The sequence below is a fragment of the Hemitrygon akajei genome, chromosome 6 (genome assembly GCF_048418815.1).
Source record: "Hemitrygon akajei chromosome 6, sHemAka1.3, whole genome shotgun sequence".
In the NCBI taxonomy this organism is placed as follows: Eukaryota; Metazoa; Chordata; class Chondrichthyes; order Myliobatiformes; family Dasyatidae; genus Hemitrygon; species Hemitrygon akajei.
In genome coordinates this window covers 86080659-86106556 of record NC_133129.1, presented here as the reverse complement: position 1 = coordinate 86106556, position 25898 = coordinate 86080659, and the positions used below count along the sequence as shown (strand labels likewise).

The 25898-nt window shown below is 45.3% G+C and overlaps 1 protein-coding gene across 1 annotated transcript in view; it reads right to left on the bottom strand.

Moving 5' to 3' along the window:
* Positions 1-11323: 11323 nt before the first annotated feature.
* rangrf (RAN guanine nucleotide release factor) overlaps positions 11324-25898 on the bottom strand; it is a 31912-nt gene continuing 17337 nt past the window's right edge. Inside the window, 5 exon segments of the mRNA XM_073048736.1 lie at positions 11324-12732; positions 19152-19246; positions 22284-22397; positions 22399-22447; positions 24334-24450. Of these exon segments, the coding sequence (XP_072904837.1) occupies positions 12585-12732; positions 19152-19246; positions 22284-22397; positions 22399-22447; positions 24334-24450 (523 nt within the window). The 3' untranslated portion in view covers positions 11324-12584.

The window sequence follows — 25898 nt, the reverse complement described above, 5'->3', positions numbered from 1 at the left end:
TCCTTTTTTAGATAAGGGGCCCAAAACTGCTCACAATACTCCAACTGAGGCCTCACCAGTGCCTTATAAAGTTGAGATTAATTTTCTTGCAGGCATTCACAGTAAATGCAAACAAATACAGTAGAATGGAAACACCAACGTCCTTGTCCGGGAACTCCTAGAAAAGGTAGTGGATATGGCCTATGGCCTGCTCCATCACAGGTAAAGCCCTCTCCACCATTGAGCACATCCACACGAAACACTTGCAGGAAAGCAATATCCATCATCAGGGACTCCCCACCACCCAGGGCATGCTGTCTTGCTGCTGCCATCAGGAAGGACGTGCAGGAGCCTCAGGACTCACAGCATCTGTCTAGAATACAAGAGCAAGGATGTGATGCTGAGGCTTTATAAGGCACTGGTGAGGCCTCATCTTGAGTATTGTGAACAGTTTTGGGCCCCTCGTCTTAGAAAAGATGTGATGGTGTTGGAGAGGGTCCAGAGGAGGTTCATACGGATGATTCCAGAAATGAAAGGGTTATTATATGAGGAATGTTTGATGGCTCTGGGTCTGTACTCGCTGGAATTCAGAAGGATGAGGGGGGATCTCACTGAAAACTTTCAAATGTCGAAAGACCTAGACAGAGTAGATGTGGAAAGGATGTTTCCCATGGTGGGAGAGTCTAGCACAAGAGAGCATAGCCTCAGGATAGAGGGGTGCCCTTTCAAAACAGAGATGCAGAGAAATTTCTTAAGCCAAAGGGTGGTGAATTTGTTGCTACATGCAGCTGTGGAGGCCAGGTCATTGGGTGCATTTAAGGCAGAGATTGATAGGTTGTTGATTGGACCTATGGGGAGAAGGCCAGGAACTGGAGTTGAGGAGAAGTTTTCAAAAAAAAAGGATCAGCCATGATTGAATGGTGGAGCAGACTCGATGGGCTAGACGATTTAATTCTGCTCCTATGTCTTATGGTCTTATTGCTTGGACTAGATGGGCCAAAGGGCCAGTTTTTGTGCTGTAGTGCTCACCTGCAGGTCCCTGGTGACCTGTTTGGTTTTGGAGAAGGCTAAGAGCTGGACAGCTGAGCCAACCATTACCCTTGGCACGACCGAGCTCGATCCACGCCACAGCCCGATTATCCCATGTCGCTGATATATTGTGCTCAAGGCATCCAGCATTCCCTAAGGAAGCAAACGTGATCAACGTCAAATTTATTGTCATTGTCAAGGGCACAGGGTACAAATGCCAGGCAAATTAACTTTCTGCAGCAGCAGCTCAGTACATTACAAACATACATTTACATAAATTAGACATAACTTTCTTAACAAAATAAACAAAACAATATGAGTGCAAGTTAAATACATTCTGAGATAGAATTAGGACATAAATTATACTTAATTTACAATTGCTCAAAAGTACAGTAATTTGCAAAGTTTTGGCATGACATCTAAAACTTTGACAAACTTCTGCAGATGCGTCGTGAAGGATATAGTGACTGACTGTATCATGGCCTGGTATGGAAACACCGATGCCCTTGAATTGTAAAATGCTACAAAAAGTAGTGGATGGTGGTGGGGAAGAAGCAGTTGTTGAACCGTGAGGTGTGGGTCTTCAGGTTTCTGTACCTCCTGCCCGATGGGAGCATCGCAAAGAGGGCATGGCTGGAATGGTGGGAAGGACCGTATGCAGCTGAATCCCACCACTCTCTCAACCAGCTTAATAGAAACATAGAAAACCTACAGCACAATGCAGAACCTTCGGCCCACAAAGCTGTGCCGAACATGTCCCTACCTGTGAAATTACCTAGGGATACCCATAGACCTCTATTTTTCTAAGCTCCATGTACCTATCTAGGAGTCTCTTAAAAGACCCTATTGTATCTGTCTCCACCACCGTCGCCAGCAGCCCATTCCACACACTCGCCACTCTCTGTGTAAAAACTTACCCCTAACATCTCCTCTGTACCTACTTCCAAGCACCTTAAAATTGTGCCCTCACGTGTTAGCCATTTCAGCCCTGGGAAAAAGCCTCTGACCATCCACACGATCAATGCCTCTCATCATCTTATACACTTCTATCATCCTCCGTCACTCTTATTTGGGTTGTACTCCATCTGCCACTTATCAGCCCAGTTTTGTATCCTATCAATGTCCCGCTGTAACATTTGACAGCCCTCCACACTATCCTCAATACCTCCAACCTTTGTGTCATCAGCAAATTTACTGACCTCATCCAGGTCATTTATAAAAATCACGAAGAGAAGGGGTCCCAGAACACCACTGGTCACCGACCTCCATGCAGAATATGACTCATCTACAACCACTCCTTGCCTTCTATGGGCAAGCCAGTTCTGGATCCACAAAGCAATGGCCCCTTGGAGCCCATGCCTCCTTACATTCTCAATAAGCCTTGCATGAGGTACCTTATCAAATGCCTTGCTGAGATCCATACACACTACATCTACTGCTCTACCTCCATCTATGTGTTTAGTTATATCCTTAAAAAATGTAATCAGGCTCATAAGACACAACCTGCCTTTGACAAAGCCATGCTGACTATTCCTAATCATATTATGCCTCTCCAAATGTTCCTAAATCCTGCCTCTTTTCCATCAACTTGCCATACACTCAAATAAGACTCACTGGTCTATAATTTCCTGGGCTATCTCTACTCTCTTTCTTGAATAAGGGAACAACATCCGCAACCCTCCAATCCTCCGGAACCTCTCCCATCCCCATTGATGATTCAAATATCATCGCCAGAGGCTCAGCAATTTCCTCCCTCGCCTCCCACAGTAGCCTGGGGTACATCTCATCCGATCCTGCTGACTTATCCAACTTGATGCTTTCCAAGAGCTCCAGCACATCTTCTTTCTTAATATCTATTAATATGCATTTTCAGTCCGCTGTGAGTCATCCCTACAATCACCAAGATCCTTTTCCGTAGTGAATACTGAAGGAAAGTATTCATTAAGTACCTCAGCTGTCTCCTCCAGTTCCATACACACTTTTCCACTGTCACACTTGATTGGTCCTATTCTCTCACATTTTATCCTCTTGCTCTTCACATACTAGTAGAATGCTTTGGGGTTTTCCTTAATCCTGCCAGCCAAGGCTTCCTCATGGCCCCTTCTGGCTCTCCTAATTTCATTTTTAAGCTCCTTTCTGCTGCTAGCCCTATAATCTTCTAGATCTGTATCATTACCTAGGTTTTTGAACCTTTTGTAAGCTTTTTTTTGACTAGATTTACAACAGCCTTTGAACACCACAGCTCCTGTACCCTACCATCCTTTCCGTCTCATTGAAATGTACCTATGCAGAACTCCGCTCCCCTGAACTTTTGCCACATTTCCTTAAGAATGTCTGTTCCCAATTTGTTCCTGCTTCATAGCCTCATATTTCCCCTTATTCCAATTAAACCCTTTCCTAACTTGTCTATTCCTATCACTCTCCAATGCTATGGTAAAGGAGATAGAATTGTGATCACTATCTCCAAAATGCTCTCCCACTGAGAGATCTGACACCTGACCAGGTTCATTTCCCAATACCAAATCGAGTACAGCCTCTCCTCTTGTAGGCTTATCTACATATTGTGTCAGGAAACCTTCCTGAACACACCTAACAAACTCCACCCCATCTAAACCCCTTACTCTTGGGAGGAGCCAATCAATATTTGGGAAATTAAAATCTCTCACCACGACAACCCTCTTATTATTACACCTTTCTAGAATCTGTCTCCCTATCTGCTCCTCGATGTCCCTGTTACTATTGGGTGGTCTATAAAAACACCCAGTAGAGTTACTGACTCCTTCCTGTTCCTAACTTCCACCCACAGAGACTCTGTAGACAACGCCTCCATGACTTCCTCCTTTTCTGCAGCCGTGACACTATCTCTGATTTGCAGTGCCACGCCCCAACCTCTTTTGCCTCCCTCCCTGCCCTTTCTGAAACATCTAAAGCCTAGCACTTGAAGTAACCATTCCTGCCCCTGAGCCATCCAAGTCTCTATAATGGCCACAACATCATAGCTCCAAGTACTGATCCACGCTTTAAGCTCATCTGCTTTGTTCATAATATCCTTGTATTAAAATAGACACATCTCAAACCATCGGTTTGAGCGCATCCCTTTTCTATCAACTGCCTATTCTCCCTCTTGCACTCCCTCCAAGCTTTCTCTATTTCCTCCATCAGTTCAGTTCGGTTCCCACCCCCCCAGTAATCTAGTTTAAGTTCTCCCCAGTAGCCTTAGCATACCTCCCCACCAGGATATTGGTCCTCCTGGGATTCAAGTGCAACCCGTCCTTTTTGTACAGGTCACACCTGCCCCAAAAGAGGTCCCAATGATCCAGAAATCTGAATCTCTGCCCCCTGCTCCAATCCCTCAGCCACACATTTATCCTCCACCTCATCCTATTCCTATACTCACTGTCATGTGGCACAGGTAGTAATCCTGAGATTACTACCTTTGTGGTCCTGCTTCTCAACTTCCTTCCTAACTCCCTGTAGTCTGTTTTCAGGACCTCCTCCCTTTTCCTGCCTATGTCGTTGGTACCAATATATACCACGATCTCTGGATGTTCTCCTTCCCACGTCAGGATATAGTTGACGTGATCAGAAACATCCCGGACCCTGGCATCTGGGAGGCAAACTACCATCCGCATTTCTTTCCTGATTCCACAGGTGAGACATCAAGTTGTTCAGCTTGCTCTGTTTCCCCCGCCAGAGCTTAATCTCAACAGTGAAAATGGGAGGGGGGGCACTCTCCCTGACAACACTGAGTGTGACCTACACCTTGCGGACTGCTGCACTTCTAAAAGACACTGTACTCACTGGAATTCAGAAGGATGAGGAGGGATCTCATTGAAACCTTTTGAATGTTGAAAGGACTTGGACACGGACTGGAACCTCCTTGGAGCCTTGGACACAGAATGGAACCTCCTCGGAGCATTGGACATGGACTGGAAACCTCCTCAGAGCCTTGGACTTGAGCACATGAACACAGAACACAGAGCTGGTACCCCTCCTTGGGAACAGGACATAGGGCCAGGATTCATACACATAAACTAAACACAGGGACACAAAGAGACAGTTCCAAGCTCAACAATATATAGTTCCTTCTGTTGGCGTGGCAAGGCTCCAGTCTCATTCCGGTGGCTGAACTTGACGGCACTACAGGCGAGGTTGCCGGAAGGGCTTCTGGCATGGGTTGCAGGCAGGGCTTCAGAAGGAAGGAAGGGAACAGTCCAGCCTCAGGGTAATGGCAAAGACGGCCTGACTTACCCCACGGAGGCGAGGAGAGGATACTGATGAGTCAAACCAGCAAACATGCTCGAACCCAGGGCCACTTATATTCCAGCCCCAATATGAGAAACAGGTGCCTGTGATTAAGCCCAACTGAAACAAGGGACAGCCAGAAGAACGTGGACCTCATGGACCGGACCATGATAGTGCCAACCAATTGGTTGGAGTGTTCAAGATCATCTTCAGCCCCTTAACATGAGAAACTCTGCAAATGCTGGAGATCCAAAGCAACACACAAAAACATGCCGGAGGAACTCAGCAGGTCAGGCAGCGCTTACGGAAAGGAAAAAGCAGTTGATGTTTTGGGCTTGGACCCTTCGTCAGGACTGATGAGCCTTCTTCACTGTTGTAGTCAGAGGTTCCTACCTGCTTCATGGGCACTGGCCTCCCCACTGTCGAGGTCATCTTCAAAAGGTGATGCCTCAAGAAGGGAGGACCCTCACCATTCAGATACGCCCTCTGCTCATTACTACCATCAGGGACGAGGTACAGGAACCTAAAGATGCATATCAACCATTTAGGAACAGAAAAAACCCCTCCACTGTCAGATATCTGAATGGTCCATGAACACTACCTCATTATTGTCCTTTTGTTTTGCACTGGTTATTTATTTTTTACATATACTAATTTTTATGTCTTGCACTATACTGCTGCAACAAATATCAAAACATATCAGCGATAATAAACCTGATTCTGATACTTTAACTGGTAGAATTAATTGATTATTAACTCCTAAAATAGGCATTATGATTGGCACAGGCGCCACGGTAGCTCAGCTGTTAGTGGTCGGGCCATCGGAGTGCAGAGTTCAATCCTGGCGTCCTCTGTAAGGAGTCTTTTTATATCCATTCGATAAGGTGCCACGTAATAACATTTCCAGAAGGCGTTCGATAAGGTGCCACATAAAAGACTTATCCATTAGATACAGATGCATAGAGCTGAGGGTGATGTATTAATATGGATAGAAGATTGGTTAACTAATAGAAAGCAGAGAGTTGGGATACATGAGTGTTACTCTGGTTGGCAATCAGTGGTGAACTGTGTGCCACAGGGGTTGGTGCTGGGCCTGCAACTGTTCACGATATACATTAACGATCCGGAAGACGGGACCGAGTGTAGTGTGTCTAAACTTGCTGATGATAATAAATTGAGTGGAAAAGCAAACTGTGCAGAAGATATGGAGAGTCTGCAGAAAGTTATAGATAGGTTAAGTGAGTGGGCAAGGGTCTGGCTGATGGAGTACAATGTTGGTAAATGCGAGGTCATCCACTTTGGAAGGAAAAATGAAAGAGCAGATTATTACTTAAATGGCAAAAAGCTGCAGAATGCTGATGTACAGAGGGACTTGGGAGTGCTGTGTATGAGTCACAAAAGGTTGGTTTGCAGGTACAGCAGGCTATTAAGACCGCAATTGAAATGTTGCAGGAGGAATTGAATTTAAGAGCATGGGGGTTATGCTGTAACTGTACAGGGTACCGGTGAAGCCGCACCTGGAGTACTGCATGCAGTTCTGGTCTCTTACTTGAGGAAGGACATACTGGCTTTGGAGGCAGTGCAGAGGAGGTTCACCAAGTTGTTTCCAGAGATGAGGGGGTTAGACTATGAGGAGAGATGGAGTCACCTGGGAATGTACTCACTGGAATTCAGAAGAATGAGAGATCTCACAGAAACATATAAAATTATGAAAGGGATAGATAAGATAGAGGCACAAAAGTTGTTTCCACTGGTGCATGAGACTAGAACTAGGGGACATAGCCTCAAGATTCAGGGGAGTAGAATTAGGACAGAGGTGAGGAGGAACTGCTTTTCCCAGAGAGTGGTGAATCTGTGGAATTCCCTGCCCAATGAAGCAGTGGAGGCTGCCTCAGTAAACATATTTAAGACAACAATGGACAGAATTTTGCATAGTAAGGGAACTAAGGGTTATGGGGAAAAGGCAGGTAGGTGGAGATGACTCCTCGGCCTGATCAGCTATGATCTTACTGAATGGCTGAGCAGGCCCAACGGGCCAGATGGCCTACTGCTGCTCCTATTTCTTATGTTCTTATCCTCCTTGTGATCATATGGGGGGTTTCTTCTGAGTGTTTGGGTTTCCTCCTGCAGTCTAAATGATGTACCAGGTAGTAGATTAATTGGTTATTGTAAATTTTCCCATAAACAGGCTGGAGTTAAATCTGGGGTTTCAGGGAGGCACAGTTTATTCTGCATTGTATCTCTAGACAGACCAACAGATCGATAGATAGATCGACAGATAGATATAGACAGACAGATTGATAGATAGATAAACAAACAAAGTTAAGATTTCTACTTGCTACGCTGTAGATATTTCATTTTAGCAGTTCTGCAAAAGCAGAGTGTCCTGCTGGTAGAATGTTTTGGTTTTGGCTAGAAATAAGAAACCTTACTGCTCAACTTGGGAACGTTGAGTCAACCAATCAGGATGGTGAGATCTGGAGAAGGTTCTAGAGAGATTGGGGCAGAAAGAGATCTGTGATGTACAATAATCTGGTTTGGGGTCTTTTGGCGAGAATTGCGGAGTGTGGCATAAAGAAAGATGAGAGTCCCCTTTGCAAGAGCAGTTTTGTAAAGATGAATGGCTCCAAGGAGCAGGGCCAATATCCCTGAGAGCCAGTTTGTTCAAAATGGACTTTGAGGTAAGTTCGGACTGTGGTGGGTGCTTTCACACAGACTGTGAGTAACAGTTATCCTCAGCTTTGGAGGAGACGAGCTCCAACAGTCCTGAGCACATTTCGACTGGTCTAACAGTAATAGGCCCTTTTATTTTTTCCCCTTCTTTCTTTTAATAACTGTTTGATAAAGCTCAAATTAATAAATATACTTCCTTTATAATTTTATGTGTTGTGCGATGTTATTTTTTACTAAATAATTGTATATGGGCAGAATTTATGCAGCACTCACTCAAATTGAGGTAGTTTTAATTGGAACTACAGGACGTTCCTGTTTGGTTGAACCCCAAATCATACCGATCCTAGATATATGTATATTGTTTATGAAAGGCGGCCTTCTCACCACTGAGCCCTGTGTCCATTAGCAGAGGTAGCTAACAAACCGAGTTTGTATATAAATCCCAGTGAAAAGGTTATACAAGCAATTGCAAATAATCCCTACAAGCAGCCAAGATGCTACACCTCAGCAGGCCAGGTTTTGGGACTTCAAGGGTCTCGGCCCAACATGCTGACAGTTTACTCATTTCCATAGATGCTGCTGCCTGGTGCTAGAAAGTTTGCGAATCCTGTACAATTTTCTCTATTTCTGCATAAATATGATCTAAACTGTGATCAGATCTTCATGTAAGTCATAAGACTAGGTAAAGAGAACCCAGATAAGTAAATAACACAAAAACATTATACTTGTTCATTTATTTGAGAAAAATGATCCAATATTACATATATTTGTTGGAAAAAGTATGTGAACCTTTGCTTTCAGTAACTTGTACAGCTATAACTTCAACCAAACTTTCCCAGTAACTGTTGCTCAGTCCTTCACACTGGCTTGGAGGAACTTTAGACCATTCCTCCTTACAAAACTTCTTCAACTCTGAGATGTTGGTGGGCTTCCTTACATGAGCTGCTTGCTTCAGATCCTTCCACAACATTTCTATAGGATTAAGTTCAGAACTTGATTCAGCCATTCCAAAACACAAATTGTCTTCTTTTTAAATTGTTCTGTTGTTGATCTACTCCTGTTTTGGATCACTGTCTTGTTGCATTATCCAACTTTTATTAAGCTTCAGGTGGCAGACTGCTACCCTGACATTCTCCTGCAAAATGTCCTGATACAATCCATTGTTCTCGCAATGATTACAAACTGTCCAGGCCCCGAGATAGCAAAGCAGCTCCAAACTATGATGCAAACATGAGGAAATCTGCAGATGCTGGAAATTCAAACAGTCCTGATGAAGGGTCTCGGCCCGAAACGTCGACAGTGCTTCTCCTTATAGATGTTGCCTGGCCTGCTGTGTTCCACCAGCATTTTGTGTGTGTTGTCCAAACTATGATGCTCCTTCCACCATGCTTCACAGATAGGATGAGGTTTTAGTGTTGGCGTGCAGTGTCCCTTTTCCTCCAAACATAGCAGTGTGCACTTCTGCCAAAAAGTTCAACTTTTGTCTTATCTGTCCACAGAACATTGTCCCAGAAGCATTGTGGCATGCAGCAATATTCTTTTTGGACAGCAGTGGTTTCTTCCATGGTGTCCTTCGATAAACATCATTCTTGATCAGTGTTTTTTTCAGTGGATCAGTGGACACATGAACAGAGACTTTAGCAAATTCTAGAGATGTTTGAGGGTCTTTTGCTATTATCCTTGGTTTCTTTTTCATCTCCTTCAGCATTGCACCTTGTGTTCTTTGCAGGATGCCCACTCCTAGGGAGAGTAGCAACAGTACCGAGTTTCCTCCATTTGTAGACAATTTCTCTTACTGTGGACTGATGAACACTCAGGTCTTCCGAAATGCTTTTGTAGTCTTTTCCAGCTTCATGCATCTCTACAATTCTTCTTCTAAGATCCTCTGAAAGTTGTTTTGATCGAGGCATGGTGCACGTTAACAGATCTTTCTTGAGAGCAGGCTGTCAGTAACCTGACTTTGCGTGTGTTTTTATAGAGCAGATCACCTCTACAACCCACACCTCCAATCTTGATTGGAACACCTGACTCCAAACAGTTTTTGTAGAAGGTATTTCCCCAGAGATTCATACACTTTTTCCAACAAATACATGTAATATTGGATCATAAGATTGTTATAGCAGGGGTAGTAACGGGACAAACTCCCACTATTAAGTTCTTCCAATTAAATTCTTGACATGAAAAAGCCAAGTCCAGCTCCTGGCCTTCACGTGTGGCTTAGCTACTAAGCCCAACAGAACTGTTTCTATTGATAGGACAAGGGGCAAAGGTGGGTTACTGGTGCCTTAAAACCAGTCGCTTCAGGTAGATGGGGCTCATCAGCCATGGTTGGCAGCTCATCTAGAAGGAAAACTCTGATCTCAAACTTCCACTGCCTTGTGGCTATACCCACTCAAGGGGAAGGCTTCAGGAGTAAACCATGAGGGAAAAATCCAAAGCTGGATTTCCTAAGGAAGACCTACATTGAGTTCAATGCTGACTGGCAACTCCTGAGACACTGCTGGTATCAAACTGTATTGGTCTCTGCCATTCCTTCGGGTTCATCTGATGCGTGAAGTGGGGGAGCTTGCTACATGGGCAACAGCTCGCTCTCCATATTGTACTGTCTAGGCTTGCGTATCCAGACAGATAGGACACAATACCCATGGTTAACTCTAAATGATGGAGGCCCTCGACTCGACTTTCTCAATAAATAAATGAACAAGTATAATTTTTTTGGTTATTTATTTAATTGGGTTCTCTTTATCTGGTTTTAGGGCTTATGTGAAGATCTGAGCACATTTTAGGTCATATTTCTGCAGAAATAGAGAAAATTCTACAGGGTTTCCAGCACCATTATAAATGGTGAGATAAATGTACTTCAATAAATTTACTTTGAAAGAACTGCTAATGTACAAGTTTCATCTGAAACCCTTCATCTGGACTGGAAAGATAAAGGGAATAGTATAAAGAAGTGAGCAGGAAAGGGTGGAGAAGAGCTGGCAGGTGATTGGTGGATCCAGATGAATGAGATCATTGGCAGTTAAGGGCAGAAATAATGTCAGAAGCTGGGAGGTGATAGTGGAAGTGATGGATTTTCTTAGGAGGGTGGAGCATGGAATGAAGGGATGGGTGAAAGTTGGACAACCAGTTGGAGGACTATGTGGGTAACGGGCAAATGGAGAGGGACAGTGTGGACGAACATCCATCATCAGGGATCTCCACCACCATGCTCTCTTCTCACTGCTGTCATCAGGTAGAATGTGCAAGAGCTTCAAGACTCGTACCACCAGGTTCAGGAACAGCTACTACCCCTCAACCATCAGGCTTTTGAACAAAAGGGCACAACTTCACTGGTCCCGTCTTTGAAATGGTTGGAACGCCCTAGTTGTGCAGTCTTTCTTTGATTCTGTTACGGTTACTATTCAACAGATTTATTAAGTATGCCCACAAGAAAATGAAACTTAGGGTTGTATATGGTGACATATATGTACTTTGATAATAAAACTTACTTTGAAAGATATGGTTGATGAGGTCTGAATGAATCAGGACAGAAAACAGAAATAGGGGAAAAGAAACAGAGTGGGAGCAAATTTGATGTTGACACTGCTAGGTTGGAGACTGCCCAGGTGGAATATAAGGTGTTGTTTCTCTGATTTGCATTTAACCTCAACCTGGCCATGGAGGGAAAAGGTCAGGGTGAGATGCAAATTTTGAAAGTGTGGAAGTTGCCGTAAGACTAAGGTAGTCTGGGCAGTTATAGTCAAATAAGACTTTTGAAGTAAGATGGCTGGGGACACCTCAGCTTACTACAGATGAGATAGACTGTGGCAGTACTCCAGCCAAACGAGCAAAGCCTCTGTAGTGAGACTTATCCAGAAAAGTCTTCCTAAAACATAGTGTCCCTTTACACAAGGGGAGTACCGGAGACAGATGAGATAAAAGAAAGATGTGAAACATACCGAGCAACTAAGGCTCTGTTGTCTTTACGAACTTCAAAAATTCATCAGCTGACTGCTCAAAGTTTCGATTGTGAATGGCATTTGATCATATACAATTTACAATGATCAATATTCATAACTTATGAGTCAATTCTATAAAAAGTAACAGTTTTCCTTTCAGAATTCAGAAGTGTGGGGACAGGAGCCATGTTGATCTCCTTGTGCACAAGTAATGTGTTGTTGAGTCATAAGAGCATGTGCGTTCTGGGCCCAGTTATTTTATTATTGCTGGCAACAGTTACTTCGACAGAAGGCTGTCTTCAACCCGATGACACAAATTCTCAAACTCCTGGTAACTGCTCACCCTCTGTCCTTTTCCCTATTTCTCTTCATTCTTTCTCCTAATCCATCCAAACCCCACTTCAGCTTGCAGAGGGTGGAAGAGTTCAAAACCTGCAAAGGACGATTAGTAGAAAGTTAATTCTGAATCTGCGATTGGTCCATTTTTACTGCTAACCCAGGGAGGCGGAGCTGTGCATGGAGTGGGACTGAAGATCAGCCACGTCACTGAACAGTGGTCAGCCCCAAGGGGCTGAATGGCCTCCCCTGTCCTTTTATGTCCGTGGAATCGGGTCACTTTCAGAAAAGGAACACGCATTTTCCTGCAGAGGAGGTCCGTCCCAGTGAGCCACTCGCTCTTCCACACTTTCTGCCTTGCTCAATCGTGGGCGCCAATGATCAGGAGAAGATGGCTGGGTTCAGCAGCCGGAGGGAGTTGACAGTGGCTCGGAATTGCTCCAGGGTCCAGCACTGGGCAGCAGGACTGGCCGACAAATCCTCTGGTAGTGCCAGGTCTGCTTGTCTGCTGCTGCTGCTGCTAAAGGGGCTGAGGGAGAGAGAGAGACAGCAGGTCAGAAGAGGCAAGCCTCCTGAGGACAACATTTACAGCTGAATGAGACAGTTCTGGTCACAATATTTATAATGAGCTCTTCAGGCCAGTGAAGGGTGACAGAGTGCATTGGGCTCTGAGGCTTTTAGAGCACCTGAATTGGTTAATTGTTATTTACTGAGAGTTCCTTGTGTTTTCTCGAGCGATTTGCTCTTTGTAATGTGGTCTCCTCATGCTTTCTGCTTGAACTTGTTAAGTCTATTTTGAATGGCTCGGGGATTCCTGCTCCTTGCAATATTTAAGAGGACATCGATTAGTGCTAATCGTGGGGTCCTAGTTTTGAGATTGTTACTTCTCATGGTGTTGCTCAGCCGAGACACGGATGTCCTTTTGGAAATTTTATGAATAAACTCTCGTCGCCACCTCTACATCGGAGTCTGTCTTTCCTCCACCTTGTGCTTCGATACTGCCAGCGCACATCGTGAATGCCATATAGCAAAGATAGAGAGGGTGCGGAGGATATCCACAAGTTACTGGGACTGGAAGGCTTGAGTTAAAAGGAGAGACGGAGTAGGCTTTTCCTCAGAGTTTAGACCTTATGAAGTCATGTGGGGGCACAGATAAAGTAGGTTACAGTCTTTTCTGCAAGGTAGAGGAATCTAAACATAGAGGACGCATGTTTAAGTGGGAGGGAAAAGATTTAAAGGGGCCCTGAAGAGCAAGGTTTTTCACACAGAGGGTGGTTGGTTTCATTCCAGCCCCACTCCCCCAAGATTCTATCCGGGGGGGGGGGGGGGGTGCAATTTACAACGGCCGATTACCCCACCGACCTGGTGCATCATTGTGTTGGGGGATGTAAACGGAGCACCTGGGGGGAGCCCATGCTGTTATAGGGAGAGCGTGGCGCCACGGTAGTGTAGCGGTTAGTGCGACACTATTACAGCTCGGAGCTGGGAGTTCAATTCCGGCACCATTTGTATGTCCTCCTTGTGGAATGCATAGGTTTTCCCCAGATGTTCTGGTTTTCTCCCACAGTTCAAAAACGTACCAGGTAGGTGAATTGTTCATTGTAAATTGTCCCATAGAACCATAGAACACTACAACACAGTACAGGTCCTTCAGCCCTCCATGTTGTGCCGACCCATATAATCCTTAAAAAAGTACTAAGCCCACACTACCCCATAACCTATTTTTCTTTCATCCATGTGCCTGTCCAAGAGGCTCTTAAATACCCCCAATGTTTTAGCCTCCACCACCATCCCTGGCAAGTCATTCCAGGCACTCACAACCCTCTGTGTAAAAAATCTTACCCTTGGTGTCTCATCTAAACTTCCTCCCTTAATTTTGTACATATGCCCTCTGATGTTTGCTATTGGTGCCCTGGGAAACAGGTATTGACTATCCACTCTATCTATGCCTCTCATAATCTTGTAGACCTCTATCAAGTCCCCTCTCATTCTTCTACGCTCCAAAGAGAAAAGTCCCAGCTCTGCTAACCTTGCTTTATATGACTTGTTCTCCAAACCAGGCAACATCCTGGTAAATCTCCTCTGCATCCTCTCCATAGCTTTCACATCCTTCCTATAATGAGGTGACCAGAACTGAACACAATACTCTTAAGTGTGGTCTCACCAGAGATTTGTAGAGTTGCAACATGACCTCTCTACTCTTGAACTCAATCCCCCTGTTAATGAAGCCTAGCATCCCATAGGCCTTCTTAACTACCCTATCAACCTGCGCAGCGACCTTGAGGGATGTATAGATTTGAACCCCAAGGTCCCTTTGTTCATCCACACTCTTAAGTAACTGACCATTAATCCTGTACTCAGTCTTCTGGTTTGTCCTTCCAAAATGCATCACCTCACACTTATCCGGATTGAACTCCATCTGCCATTTTTCTGCCCAACTCTGCAACCTGTCTATATCCTCTTCGACAACCTGCAGCTCCATCCACAACTCCTCCAATCTTCATGTCATCCGCAAACTTACTCACCCATCCTTCTGCCTCTACATCCAGGTCATTTATAAAAATCACATATAGCAGGGGTCCCAGAATAGAACCCTGTGGCACTCCACTAGTTACCGGCCTCCAGGCAGAATACTTTCCTTCCACAACTACCCTCTGCTTTCTTCCTTTAAGCCAATTTTTTATCCAAACAGCCAAGGTTCCACTTATCCCATGCCTCATGACTTTCTGGATGAGTCTCTTGTGAGGGACCTTGTCAAATGCTTTGCTAAAGTCCATGTAGACCACATCCACTGCCCTACCCTCATCAATTTTTTTTGTTACCTCTTCAAAAAACTCAATCAGGCTCGTGAGGCACGATCTTCTCTTCACAAAGCCATGTTGACTATCCATGAGTAGACTGTACTTCTCCAAATGCTTGTAGATCCTATCCTTAAGAATCCTTTCCAGTAGTTTGCAGACCACTGACGTAAGACTCACCGGTCTATAGTTCCCAGGTTTCTCCCCATTACCTTTTTTAAACAAGGGAATTAGATTTGCCATTCTCCAGTCCTCTGGCACTTCCCCTGCTCCCAAAGAGGATTCAAAGATCATAGCTAATGCTCCAGTGATCTCTTCTCTCAATTCCCACAACAACTGAGGTGTATCATATCCGGCCCTGGGAATTTATCAATCTTAATGTTTTTAAGAAGATCCAGCACTTCTTCCTTAATCTCCACACTGTCCAGCACACAGGCCCGCTCTACTTCGACCTCATCCTGATCAAGATCCTTTTCACTTGTGAATACTGAAGCAAAGTATTCATTTAGGACCTCCCCAACCTCCTCCGCATCCAGGCACATGTTGCCCTCTTTATCCTTTAGCGGTCCCACCTTCGTTCTCATCATCCTCCTGTTCTTCACATACACATAGAATGCCTTGGGGTTCTCTTTAATCCTACATGCCAAGGCCTTCTCATGCCCCCTTGGAGCTCTCCTAAGTCCTTTCTTTAGCTCCTTCCCGGCTACCCTATATTTCTCATGAGCCCCTCTTACTTCCTGCTTCTTATATCTAACATATGCTTCCTTTTTCCTCTTGACGAGTTGCCTCACGTGCTTCGTCAGCCACGGTTCTCTTTTCCTACTACTTTTTCCTTGCCTCAGTAATCTCGTGATTAGGTTAGGATTAATCAGGTTTGGGGGGGGAGGGGGGTTGCTGCGGCAGCGTGGCTCACAGAGATGGGAAGACCCTACTCTGCACTGTATTGCTAAATAAATAAATAAAAAACACACACACGCACACCGCCCAAGGTCAGGATCGAACCCAGGTCTCTGGAGCCGCCAGGCAGTGGCCCTACCCTCTTAATATCCAGATGAGCTGTAGATACAAGAACAAGTCCTGGCAATCAATGTACACAAAATGCTGGAGGAACTCAGCAGGCCAGGCAGCGTCTATGGAGGGGAATAAACAGAAGACGTTTTGGGCCAACACCTTTTGTCAGGTCTCAGGATACAAGTCCTAGTAATTGTTCATCCTGCACAGCTGGGGAACAAAGTTGGTTCATTTGATAAATCTGGAACAACAGTGTAACAGTGACCATGGAGACCATGGGATGCTGAATAGCAACATTCTTTTTTATACATGGAGGGTGGCAGGCATCTGGAGTAGGTACCAGCAGTAGTAGTGGAATCAGGCAGTCGAGCTGGAGGAGTTTAAGAGGCGTATACTTAGAGAGGTGCATGAATATAAGACAATAACGGCAGAATTATACCATTCGGCCCATCAAGTCTGGTCCGCCATTCCATCATGGCTGATTTATTATCCCTCCCAACCCCATTCTCCTGCCTTCTCCTCATAACTTTTGATGCCCTGACTAATCAAGAACCTATCAACCTCCGCTTTAAATATATGCAATGATTTGGCCTCCACGGCCATCTGTGGCAATGAATTCCACAGATTCACCAACTTCTGGCTAAAGAAATTCCTCCTCATCCCAGATCTAAAGAAAAGTTGTTTTATTCTGAGGTGGTGCCCTCTGGTCCTAGACCTCCCCCATCATATGAAACATCCTCTCCACATCCACTCTATCAAGGACTTTCAATATTCCATAGGTTTCAATGAGATTATCCCCTCATTCTTCTAAACTCCAGCGAGTACAGACCCAGAGTCATCAAAAGCTCCTCATATGTTAACCCTTTCATTCTCAGATCATTCTCTGAAAAGGAAAAAGGGGGTACGGATGTTACATTTGACATAAGTTAAGTTCAGCACAGCATGGTGGTTCAAATGGCCTGTCCATTGCTGTAATATTCTTTGTTCTATGAATATCTGTACAAGTGGGCTTTCCTGAGCTGTGAGCCTGCGGTACTAACCACTGCTCCATGTTGTTCTGTTCTGTTCTGTTCCATGCTGTCTTTGGATCAAATTTTACTGTATCTGTATCCCAAAACTGGGTGGAGGGTAGAGATACGTCCCTACCAAAGGAGGTGTAAGGCAATCCTTCCCTCTGCTAGCCTGCTGATCCTTGTGATGCAACCACTGAAGAGTATTGCTAATGGCTGGAGTCACCTGTCCTGTCAGGACACTGTCCAGACGAAGGCAATGGTAAACCGCTTCTGTAGAACAATCACGGTGATGGATAGAGAAAAGAAGAACAGATGGAAAGACAGATTAAAGGCCACGATCGTCAACATCATACAACACGACACAAAATGATGCTGATGATCTCAGAATCGTGAGGTAATGGGATTTGGGGGTGACGCTGTAATCTATTCCGAAAATGATCCACAATCACTGTGTGGGGTTAAGCAACCCCTATCTGCAGTTCCAATGCAGGGGTAATGACCTGAACAGCCAACTGTCCGTTTCCCTCCACACACTATGCCTGATCTGCTGAGTTTTGTCCAAAGCTCAGCCTGATTTTCACAGGAACACAGGCCGCTGGAAATGCGAAGAAGTACCACTAATTCCCGCGCCATCCAGTATCAGAGGGGATGCTCATCTAACATAGAAAGCCTACAGCATAATACAGGCCCTTCGGCTCACAAAGCTGTGCCAAACATTTCCTTACCTTAGAAATTACCTAGGGTTACACATAGCCCTTTCTTTTTCTAAGCTCCATGTACCTATCCAGCAGTCTTTAAAAGACCCTATTGTATCCGTCTCCACCACCATCTCCAGCAGCCCCCTTCCACGCACTCATCACTCTCTGCGTAAAAAACTTACCCCTGACATCTCCTCTGTACCTACTTCCAAGCACTTTAAAACTGTGCCCTCTCATGTTAGCCGTTTCAGCCCTGGGGAAAAAGCCTCTGACTATCCACACGATCAATGCCTCTTAGCATCTTATACACCTCTTTCAGGTCACCTCTCATCCTCCGTCGCTCCAAGGAAAAAAGGCTGAGTTCACTCAACCTATTCTCATAATGCATGCTCCCCAATCCAGGCAACATGCTTGTCAATTTCCTCTGCACCCTTTCTATGGGTTTCCACATCCTTCCTGTAGTGAGGCGACCAGAAATGAGCACAGTACTCCAAGTGGGGTCTGACCAGGGTCCTATATGGCTGCAACATTACCTCTCAGCTCCTAAATTCAATTCCACAATTGATGAAGGCCAATACACTGTATGCCTTCTTAACCACAGAGTCAACCAGCGCAGCAGCTTTGAGTGTCCTATGGACTCAGACCCCAAGATCCCTCTGATCCTCCACACTGCCAAGAGTCTTACCATTAATGCTATATTCTGCCATCATATTTCACCTACCAAAATGAACCACCTCACACTTATCTAGGTTGAACTCCATCTGCCACTTCTCAGCCCAGTTTTGCATCCTATCAATGTCCCGCTGTAACCTCTGACAGCCCTCCACGCTATCCACAACATCTCCAACCTTTGTGTCATCAGCAAACTTACTAACCCATCCCTCCACTTCCTCATCCAGGTCATTTATAAAAATCACGAAGAGTAGGGGTCCCAGAACAGATCCCTGAGGCACACCCACCTCCATGCATAACATGACCCATCTACAACCACTCTTTGACTTCTGTGGGAAGCAATTCTGGATCCACAAAGCAATGTCCCCTTGGATCCCATGTTTCCTTACTTTCTCAATAAGCCTTGCATGGGGTACCTTATCAAATGCCTTGCTGAAATCCTTACACACTACATCTACTGCTCTACCCTCATCAATGTGTTTAGTCACATCCTCAAAAATTCAATCAGGTTCGTAAGGCACGACCTGCCTTTGACAAAGCCATGCTGACTATTCCTAATCATACTATACCTCTCCAAATGTCCATAAATCCTGCCTCTCGGGATCCTGCTACCATAGTTGGTGGAAAGCCATTCACGCGGTGCCCCAGGGTAAGTCTTGCTATGGTGCAGAAGCCCAACGGGCTCCAGTTCTAACCCCGCATCCCACCCTAGCCACTGTAAAAGAGGGCATTGGAACCAGTCAGCACCAGAGGTACCTGATGGATGTTGGGTCGTTAAAAGTGATGAGGATGTCGGTGGTGTACTGAGGGAGTCTGAAGAGTGCCAGGTGTACATTCACAGTGTTCTTGGCCTGTGGGGAGAAAACAAAGGGAAATAAATCATTATTGCCAATAAATGGTTCGTTCGTTGGTTATGTGCTGAGTCGTGTGACATGGCAGGACTTGTGATTTGCACCAGCTGCTCATACAACCACCCACTACCTGTATCCTTGGCTTCACATGATCCTGATCGGGGATGGGGGGAGCTACGCCTTGCCCAAGGGTGACCTTGTGGAGGGAATGAGTGCCTTACACCTGCTTTGGTAGGAATGTCTCTCCACCCTGACACCCACATAAATGGTAAATTTGTTAAAATAACCAGCAGAGAGTGTACTCAGCCCGATCTCTGACAGGCACCTGCCCTCCCCACCTCAGGGAGCATCTGATGATAGATGCTACCTCTACATGGCAGCATCTATTGTCACAGATCCCCACCAACTGGGCCGTGCCATCTTCTCACAGCTACTGTCGTGCGGGAGGTACAGAAACCCGAAATCCTACACCACCAGGCTCAGGAACAGTGATTCCCCTTCAACATTCAGTTCCTGAGCCAACCTGCACAGCCATAACCTTACCCCAGCAATGGAACACTACTGACCACCTCCTTTTGCACAATCACACTCTCCTTCACCATCTTGTATAATTTACTTATAACTTAGGTCCTGTGTGTAGTCTAAACCTGTAAGCTGTGACAAAAACGTTTTTCATTGTACACACTACCTCACCGTATATGTGCACATGGCAATGAACCTGACTTACAAGTAGAACATAGAACTGTACAGCACAAGGCCCACAAAGCACCCAATTAAACTAGAAATCAGAATCAGGTTTAATAACACTGGTGTGTGTCATGAACTTTGTTGTTATTTAGCAGCAGTATATTGCAATACGTAATAAAAGCTGTAAATTACAGTAAGAATTATACAGCATTTATACTGAAAAAGTTGAACAAGTTGTGCAAAAAGAGAGTGTTCCTGGGTTAAGTGTCCATTCAGAAGTCGTACTGCAGAGAGGAAAAAGCTATTCCTGAATCATTGAGTGTGAGTCTTTAGATTCCTGTACCTCCTTCCTGATGGTAGCAATGAGAAAAGGGGCGTGTCCTGGGTAATGTGGGTCCTTAATGATGGACACTGCCTTTCTAAGGCATCGCTCCTTGAAGATTACCTGGATATTGGGGAGGCTGGTGCCCATGATGGAGCTGGCTGAGTTTACAACTAACTGAGTAACTAAATTTGTGCATATCCCTCAATGTCCATAACCCTCCATTCTCTGCACATTTATGTGCCTATCTACAGTCCATTTAAGTACCTCCATTGTATTTTCCTCCACTGGTAGACAATTATTTTTTACTTTTTATAACTTACAATTTTTTTTTAATGTCTTACAATGTACTACTGCTGCAAAACATCAAATTTCACAACATATGTCAGAGATAATAAACCAATTCTGATTCTACGCCTCTCATGATCTTATAAATCTCTATCAGATCTCCCTTCGGCCTCAGCCATTCCAGAAAAAACAACCCAAGTTTGTCCACCCTCTCACGATAGCACATGTCCTCTAAACCTGCTGCATCCTGGTGAACCTTTTCTGCATCCTCTACAAGGGGCAACCAGAACTGTTTGCAATCCTCCAGATGTGGCCTAGCCAGTGTTTTATAAAGCTGCAAGTTTTGTAAGGCTTTCTGACTGCTGATCTCAGCGCCTCAACTAATAAGGGAAAGTATGTTGTACACACCTTGCTTACCATCCTATCAACCTGTGCAGCCACTTCCAGGGAACTATGGACTTGGATCTCAAGACCCTGATAAAAGACTGTCAGGGTTCTGCCATAGTGAGAAAGGCAAATGCAATGTTAGCATTCATTTTGAGAGGACTAGAAATATACAAGCAAGGATGTAATGCTGAGGCTTTATAAGGCACTGTTGAGGCCTTACTTGGAGTACTGAGAACTTTTTGGCCCCTTATTTAAGAAAGGATGTGCTAATATTGGAGAGAGTTCAGAGGAGGTTCATGAAAATGATTCCAGGAATGAAAAGGTTAACACTGTCATATGCCCTGCAGGCCTGTGGACCTGTATTTGTTCATTGTTGTCTTATCTAGAGTCAACAATCCCTTGTGCTTAACCTTGTCAAGTTTATTTTTGACTTGCGCAGGTTTTCAGTGTACTGTGATTATTTAAAGTGGACTCCCGATTAGCGCTTATCACGGGGTCCTTGGTTGAGAATGATTCGTCTCATGGTGTTGCTTGGTTGAGCCACTGATGTTCTGTTGGAATTCCTATGAATAATCTCTTGCTTCTGGCTCTACATGGGAATCTGTCGTTCCTCCAAACTGGGGTTCAGTAGTTTGCCAGCACACACTGTGACAATTGTCTGAGGAATGTTTGATGGCTCTGGGCCTTTACTTACTGGAACTTAGAAGAATGAGTGGGGAGATCTCATTGAAACCCATCGAATGTTGAAATGTCTCAATAGAATAGATGTGGACAGAATACGGGAGGGAGAGTCTAAGACCAGAGGACACAGCTTCAGAATAGAAGGACATCCATTTAGAGCAGAGATGAGGGGGGAGCTTTGTTTAGCCAGAGTGGAGAATCTGTGGAGCTGTGGAGGCCAGGTCATTGGCTGTATTTAAGGCAGAGGTTGATAGATTCTTGATAAGACAGAGCATGAAAGATTATGGGGCTGAGAGACAAATACATGAACTTGCTCCTATATCTTATGGTCTTAACTATGTACTGCCCATTTACATTTGATCGCCCAAAGTACAACACGTCATACCTGGTAGGATTAAACTTTAAACATGAGAAAGTCCGAAACGGTGGATGTTTATTCCTTTCCATAGATGCTGCCCGACCTGTGAGTTCCGCAAGTATTTTTGTGTGGGTTGCTTTGGACTTCAAGAATCTGGCTTGACAAATAATGAGCACGTTGCCCTCGGCAGTGGTGCGTAGGGATCAGATGTGTGTAGATGAAGAGGGCAAAGAGGCCTTGGGTTATTGACTCATCTGAAGGACAGTTCCGTGCCTGGTATTTTGGCAGCCGCACCTAGGGAACCAGCCACTGACCTGCTCGTTGAACTTGGCCACTTGCTGTCTCCCAGAGAGAAACCAGGCGCTGCTCAACTCCTGCATTGCAAGCTGGTCTCTGCCGACAGGCTCGATGCTCAGGACCTCTGTGCCTTCCTTGCCCGATTGCATCATTGATGGTGGTGACATCATCAAAGTGGTACCTGCCCATACAAACCAGGAGTGACTGTGAGGCTCAAACATCATGGACACACGAGACACTAGAACGTGGATGTACTGCTGCAGAAACTCAATGAGTCAGGCAGCATCTGTAGAATAGACACATCAATCCCGATGGGGTGGGGGGTGTTTACTTGAAACTTCGACAATTCCTTTCCTCCCACAGATGTCGCTCGACCCGCTGAGCACTGAACTCTGAAACTGGCTCTGAACCTACCGACTCACTTTCAAGAACTCTACAACTCATGTTCTCAGCATCATTTATTGATAAGCAAGTTGTATGGGACTACAACTGTAGATCATGGGTTAAGGGTGAAAGGTGAAAAGTTTAAGGGGAGCATGAGGAGAAACCTCTTCACTCAGAGGGTCGAGAGAGTGTGGAACGAGCTGCCAGCACAAGTGGTGCATGCCAACTCCATTTCAACATTTAAGAGAAGTTTGAATGGATGGCAGGGGTATGGAGGGCTATGATCCAGTGTAGGTCGATGGGATGAGGTGGTTTAAATGGGTATGGCATGGACTAGATGGGCTGAAGGGCCTGTTTCTGAGCTGTTTTATGCTCTAAGAACAGCCCTTCAGCCTAAGATACAGAGTAAAATTCGCTCTATGAAATTAATGTAATTAATTTAATGGGGCAACACGGTAGCGTAGTGGTTAACACAATGCTTTATAGTACCAGCAACCCAGGTTCAATTCTCGCCGTTGTCTGTAAGCAGTTTGTACGTTCTCCCCATGACACGTGGGTTTCCTCCTGGTGCTCCGGTTTCTTCCCTCAGTCCAAAGACATACCGGTTGGTAGGTTAACTGGTCATTGAAAATTGTCCTGTGATTAGGCTAGGGTTGAATCAGGGGATTGCTGGGCAGCACGGCTTAAAGTAGTAGAAGGGCCTACTCCATGCTGTATCTCAATCAATCAATAAATGAAGCCAGTAAAAAAAAAACACAATGTAAGGGGAAACTGAAGCTCTCGTGGGAAACCTACAGTCACACAGAGAACAAACTCCACACTCACACACACACTCTCTCTCTCTCTCTCCCCCTCTGTGCTGTGTCAGAGTCAGGATCGATCCTGGGTCTCTGAAACGGAGAGGCACTGGAATCTCCACAGTTCAGGATGTAAGGATATAGATTGACAGTATGTTTATTTCATGTAGTCTGCACACAATTTACGCATTCTCCCTCTTGTATTTTGATTCAACTCTGCCTTTGATACAGCCAACATCAGCAAACTTACATATGGTGTTGTAACTGGTTCATTTAACCAGAACACCTAGGGGTGGGGACAGGAATCCCATGCAGGATTTCACGCAGGGCTGGGCCCAAGTGCAGAGGAATGGCAGGCTCTCGCTCTGCACCGACTCAACCCAGGAAGCGCTGTCAACGACCGGACCCCAGGAGCGGCAAGCGGTAGATTCTCCGTGAAGAGATGGAAACAGGAGTTAGACACGGGGATAGCAAAAGAGCCTCACAGGAATGACTGAGTGACACTGCGAGACAATTCCTCCTCTCCAACACAATGACTCTGCTAGGGCACTAAACAAGAGTCCATTTTAAATAACCATGGAATGTGGGAAACCCATGCCAGTCACGATTAACCGACCAGATTAATCAGAAAGTAAAGGGCTGAATGGCTGTCGTTACGACAACAATTAGCAAATACAGTTCCTCCAGAAACTTAGAAGCCTAACACTCCACAGTAAGCTGGAGGGGCCTACAGGCGCGTGAAACAGGAGATGCAAGTGCTACACACACACACAAACCCACATGCACACGCACACACAGAATTCGGGATCGAACCTGGCTCTCTGCAGCTTGGTGTGGTGACAGTGGATCTATCACTGTGCCACTCTGGTCATCACTGGTAACGTACCTGGCTGCCTCCTCGTCAGCAACCTGACTCTGGTACTCCAGTAACTCGACGATGATGCTCTGGTCCGTACTGTTGTGCACAAACACCTCTTGGTTGTCCGGGACATCCCGGATATCACTGCAAGGCAGGAAAGAACAGAGGGTTTCTGGTCAAGATGCTGTCTCCATTGAGTTAGTTTTTTAAAAGTTATTTGTAGACTGATAGTGGACTTCAGGAAGTGGAAAGCGAGGGAACATACACCGGTTATAGAGGGGTCAGGGTGATCAATTTCAAATTTCTGGGGTCTATACCTCTGAGGATCTATCCTGGGCCCGACATATCAATGCAGTTACAAAGGAGGCACGACAGCTGCTCTATTTCATTTGGAGTTTGAGGAGATTTGCTATGTCAGCAAAGACATTCGTATATTTCCACAGACTTACAGTGGAGAGCATTCCAACTGGCTACATCACCGTCTGGTGTGGGGGGTAGTGGCTACTGCACAGGATTGAAATAAGCTGAAGAGAGTTGTAAACTCAGTCAGCTCCATCATGGGCATTAACCTCCCCAGCATCCAGGACATCTTCAAGAAGCGATGCCTCATAAAGGCAGCTTTCTTCATTAAGGACCCCTATCACCCAGGTTATGCCCTCTTCTCATAGCCACCATCAGGGAGGAGGTACAGAAGCCTGAAGGCACACACTCAGCAATTCAGGAACAGCTTCATCCCCTCTACCATCTGATTCCTGAATGGACATCAAACCCATGAACACAACCTCACTACTTTTTTTCCCTTTTGCACTATTTATTTAACTTTTAAAATATTATACGTACTTTTTACTATAATGCACAGTTTTTATTATCATGTATTGCATTGTAGTGCTGCTGCAAAACAACAAATTTCATGACATATGCCGGTGATATTAAGCCTGACTCTGATTTTGGAGGCATATTGAAGGCTGATGGTTGATTGGAAGTCTGGGAGTTGAGACCCATTTGCCAAAGCCCTGGCTCTGGGAGTCTGAGTCCACTGGAGTTGGAGGCCTGGAGGGAGCAAAGGGGAGGGGGTGGCTTTCCTGTTCTTACTGCTTGTGTTGTTCGACTGAACACTGTGGGTCAGCAATGTGTTGTCACACTTGTGGGCTGCCCCCAGCACATCCTCAGGCTGTGTTGGTTGTTAATAGAAACAACACATCTTACCTGTTTCAGTGCAGACGGGATAAATAAATGGGAGTGAAATTGGAAACCGGAATCCCAGTGGTGATTCTAACACTGCCTTTTATAGAAACCAATTTCAGCGTTTAGACACAACAAAATGAAGTCACTGTTAAAGCCAGCATCTACTGCCTGTCTCCAGCTGCCATTTGGCCCATCGCCGACATCCTAGATTTTTGAATTGCTGCAGGCCCGGGTTTCGATCCAGAAGGGAAAGACTTGGAATCAAATCAGGTTTATGGTCCCTGACATAAGCCATGAAACTTCTTGTTTTGTGGCAGCAGTACAGTGTAGGCATAAGAATGACTGAAGGGAAGGAGGGAAAGAGGGGGGAGGGGGAGAGGAGAGGGGGAGGAGAGAGGGGGGAGGAG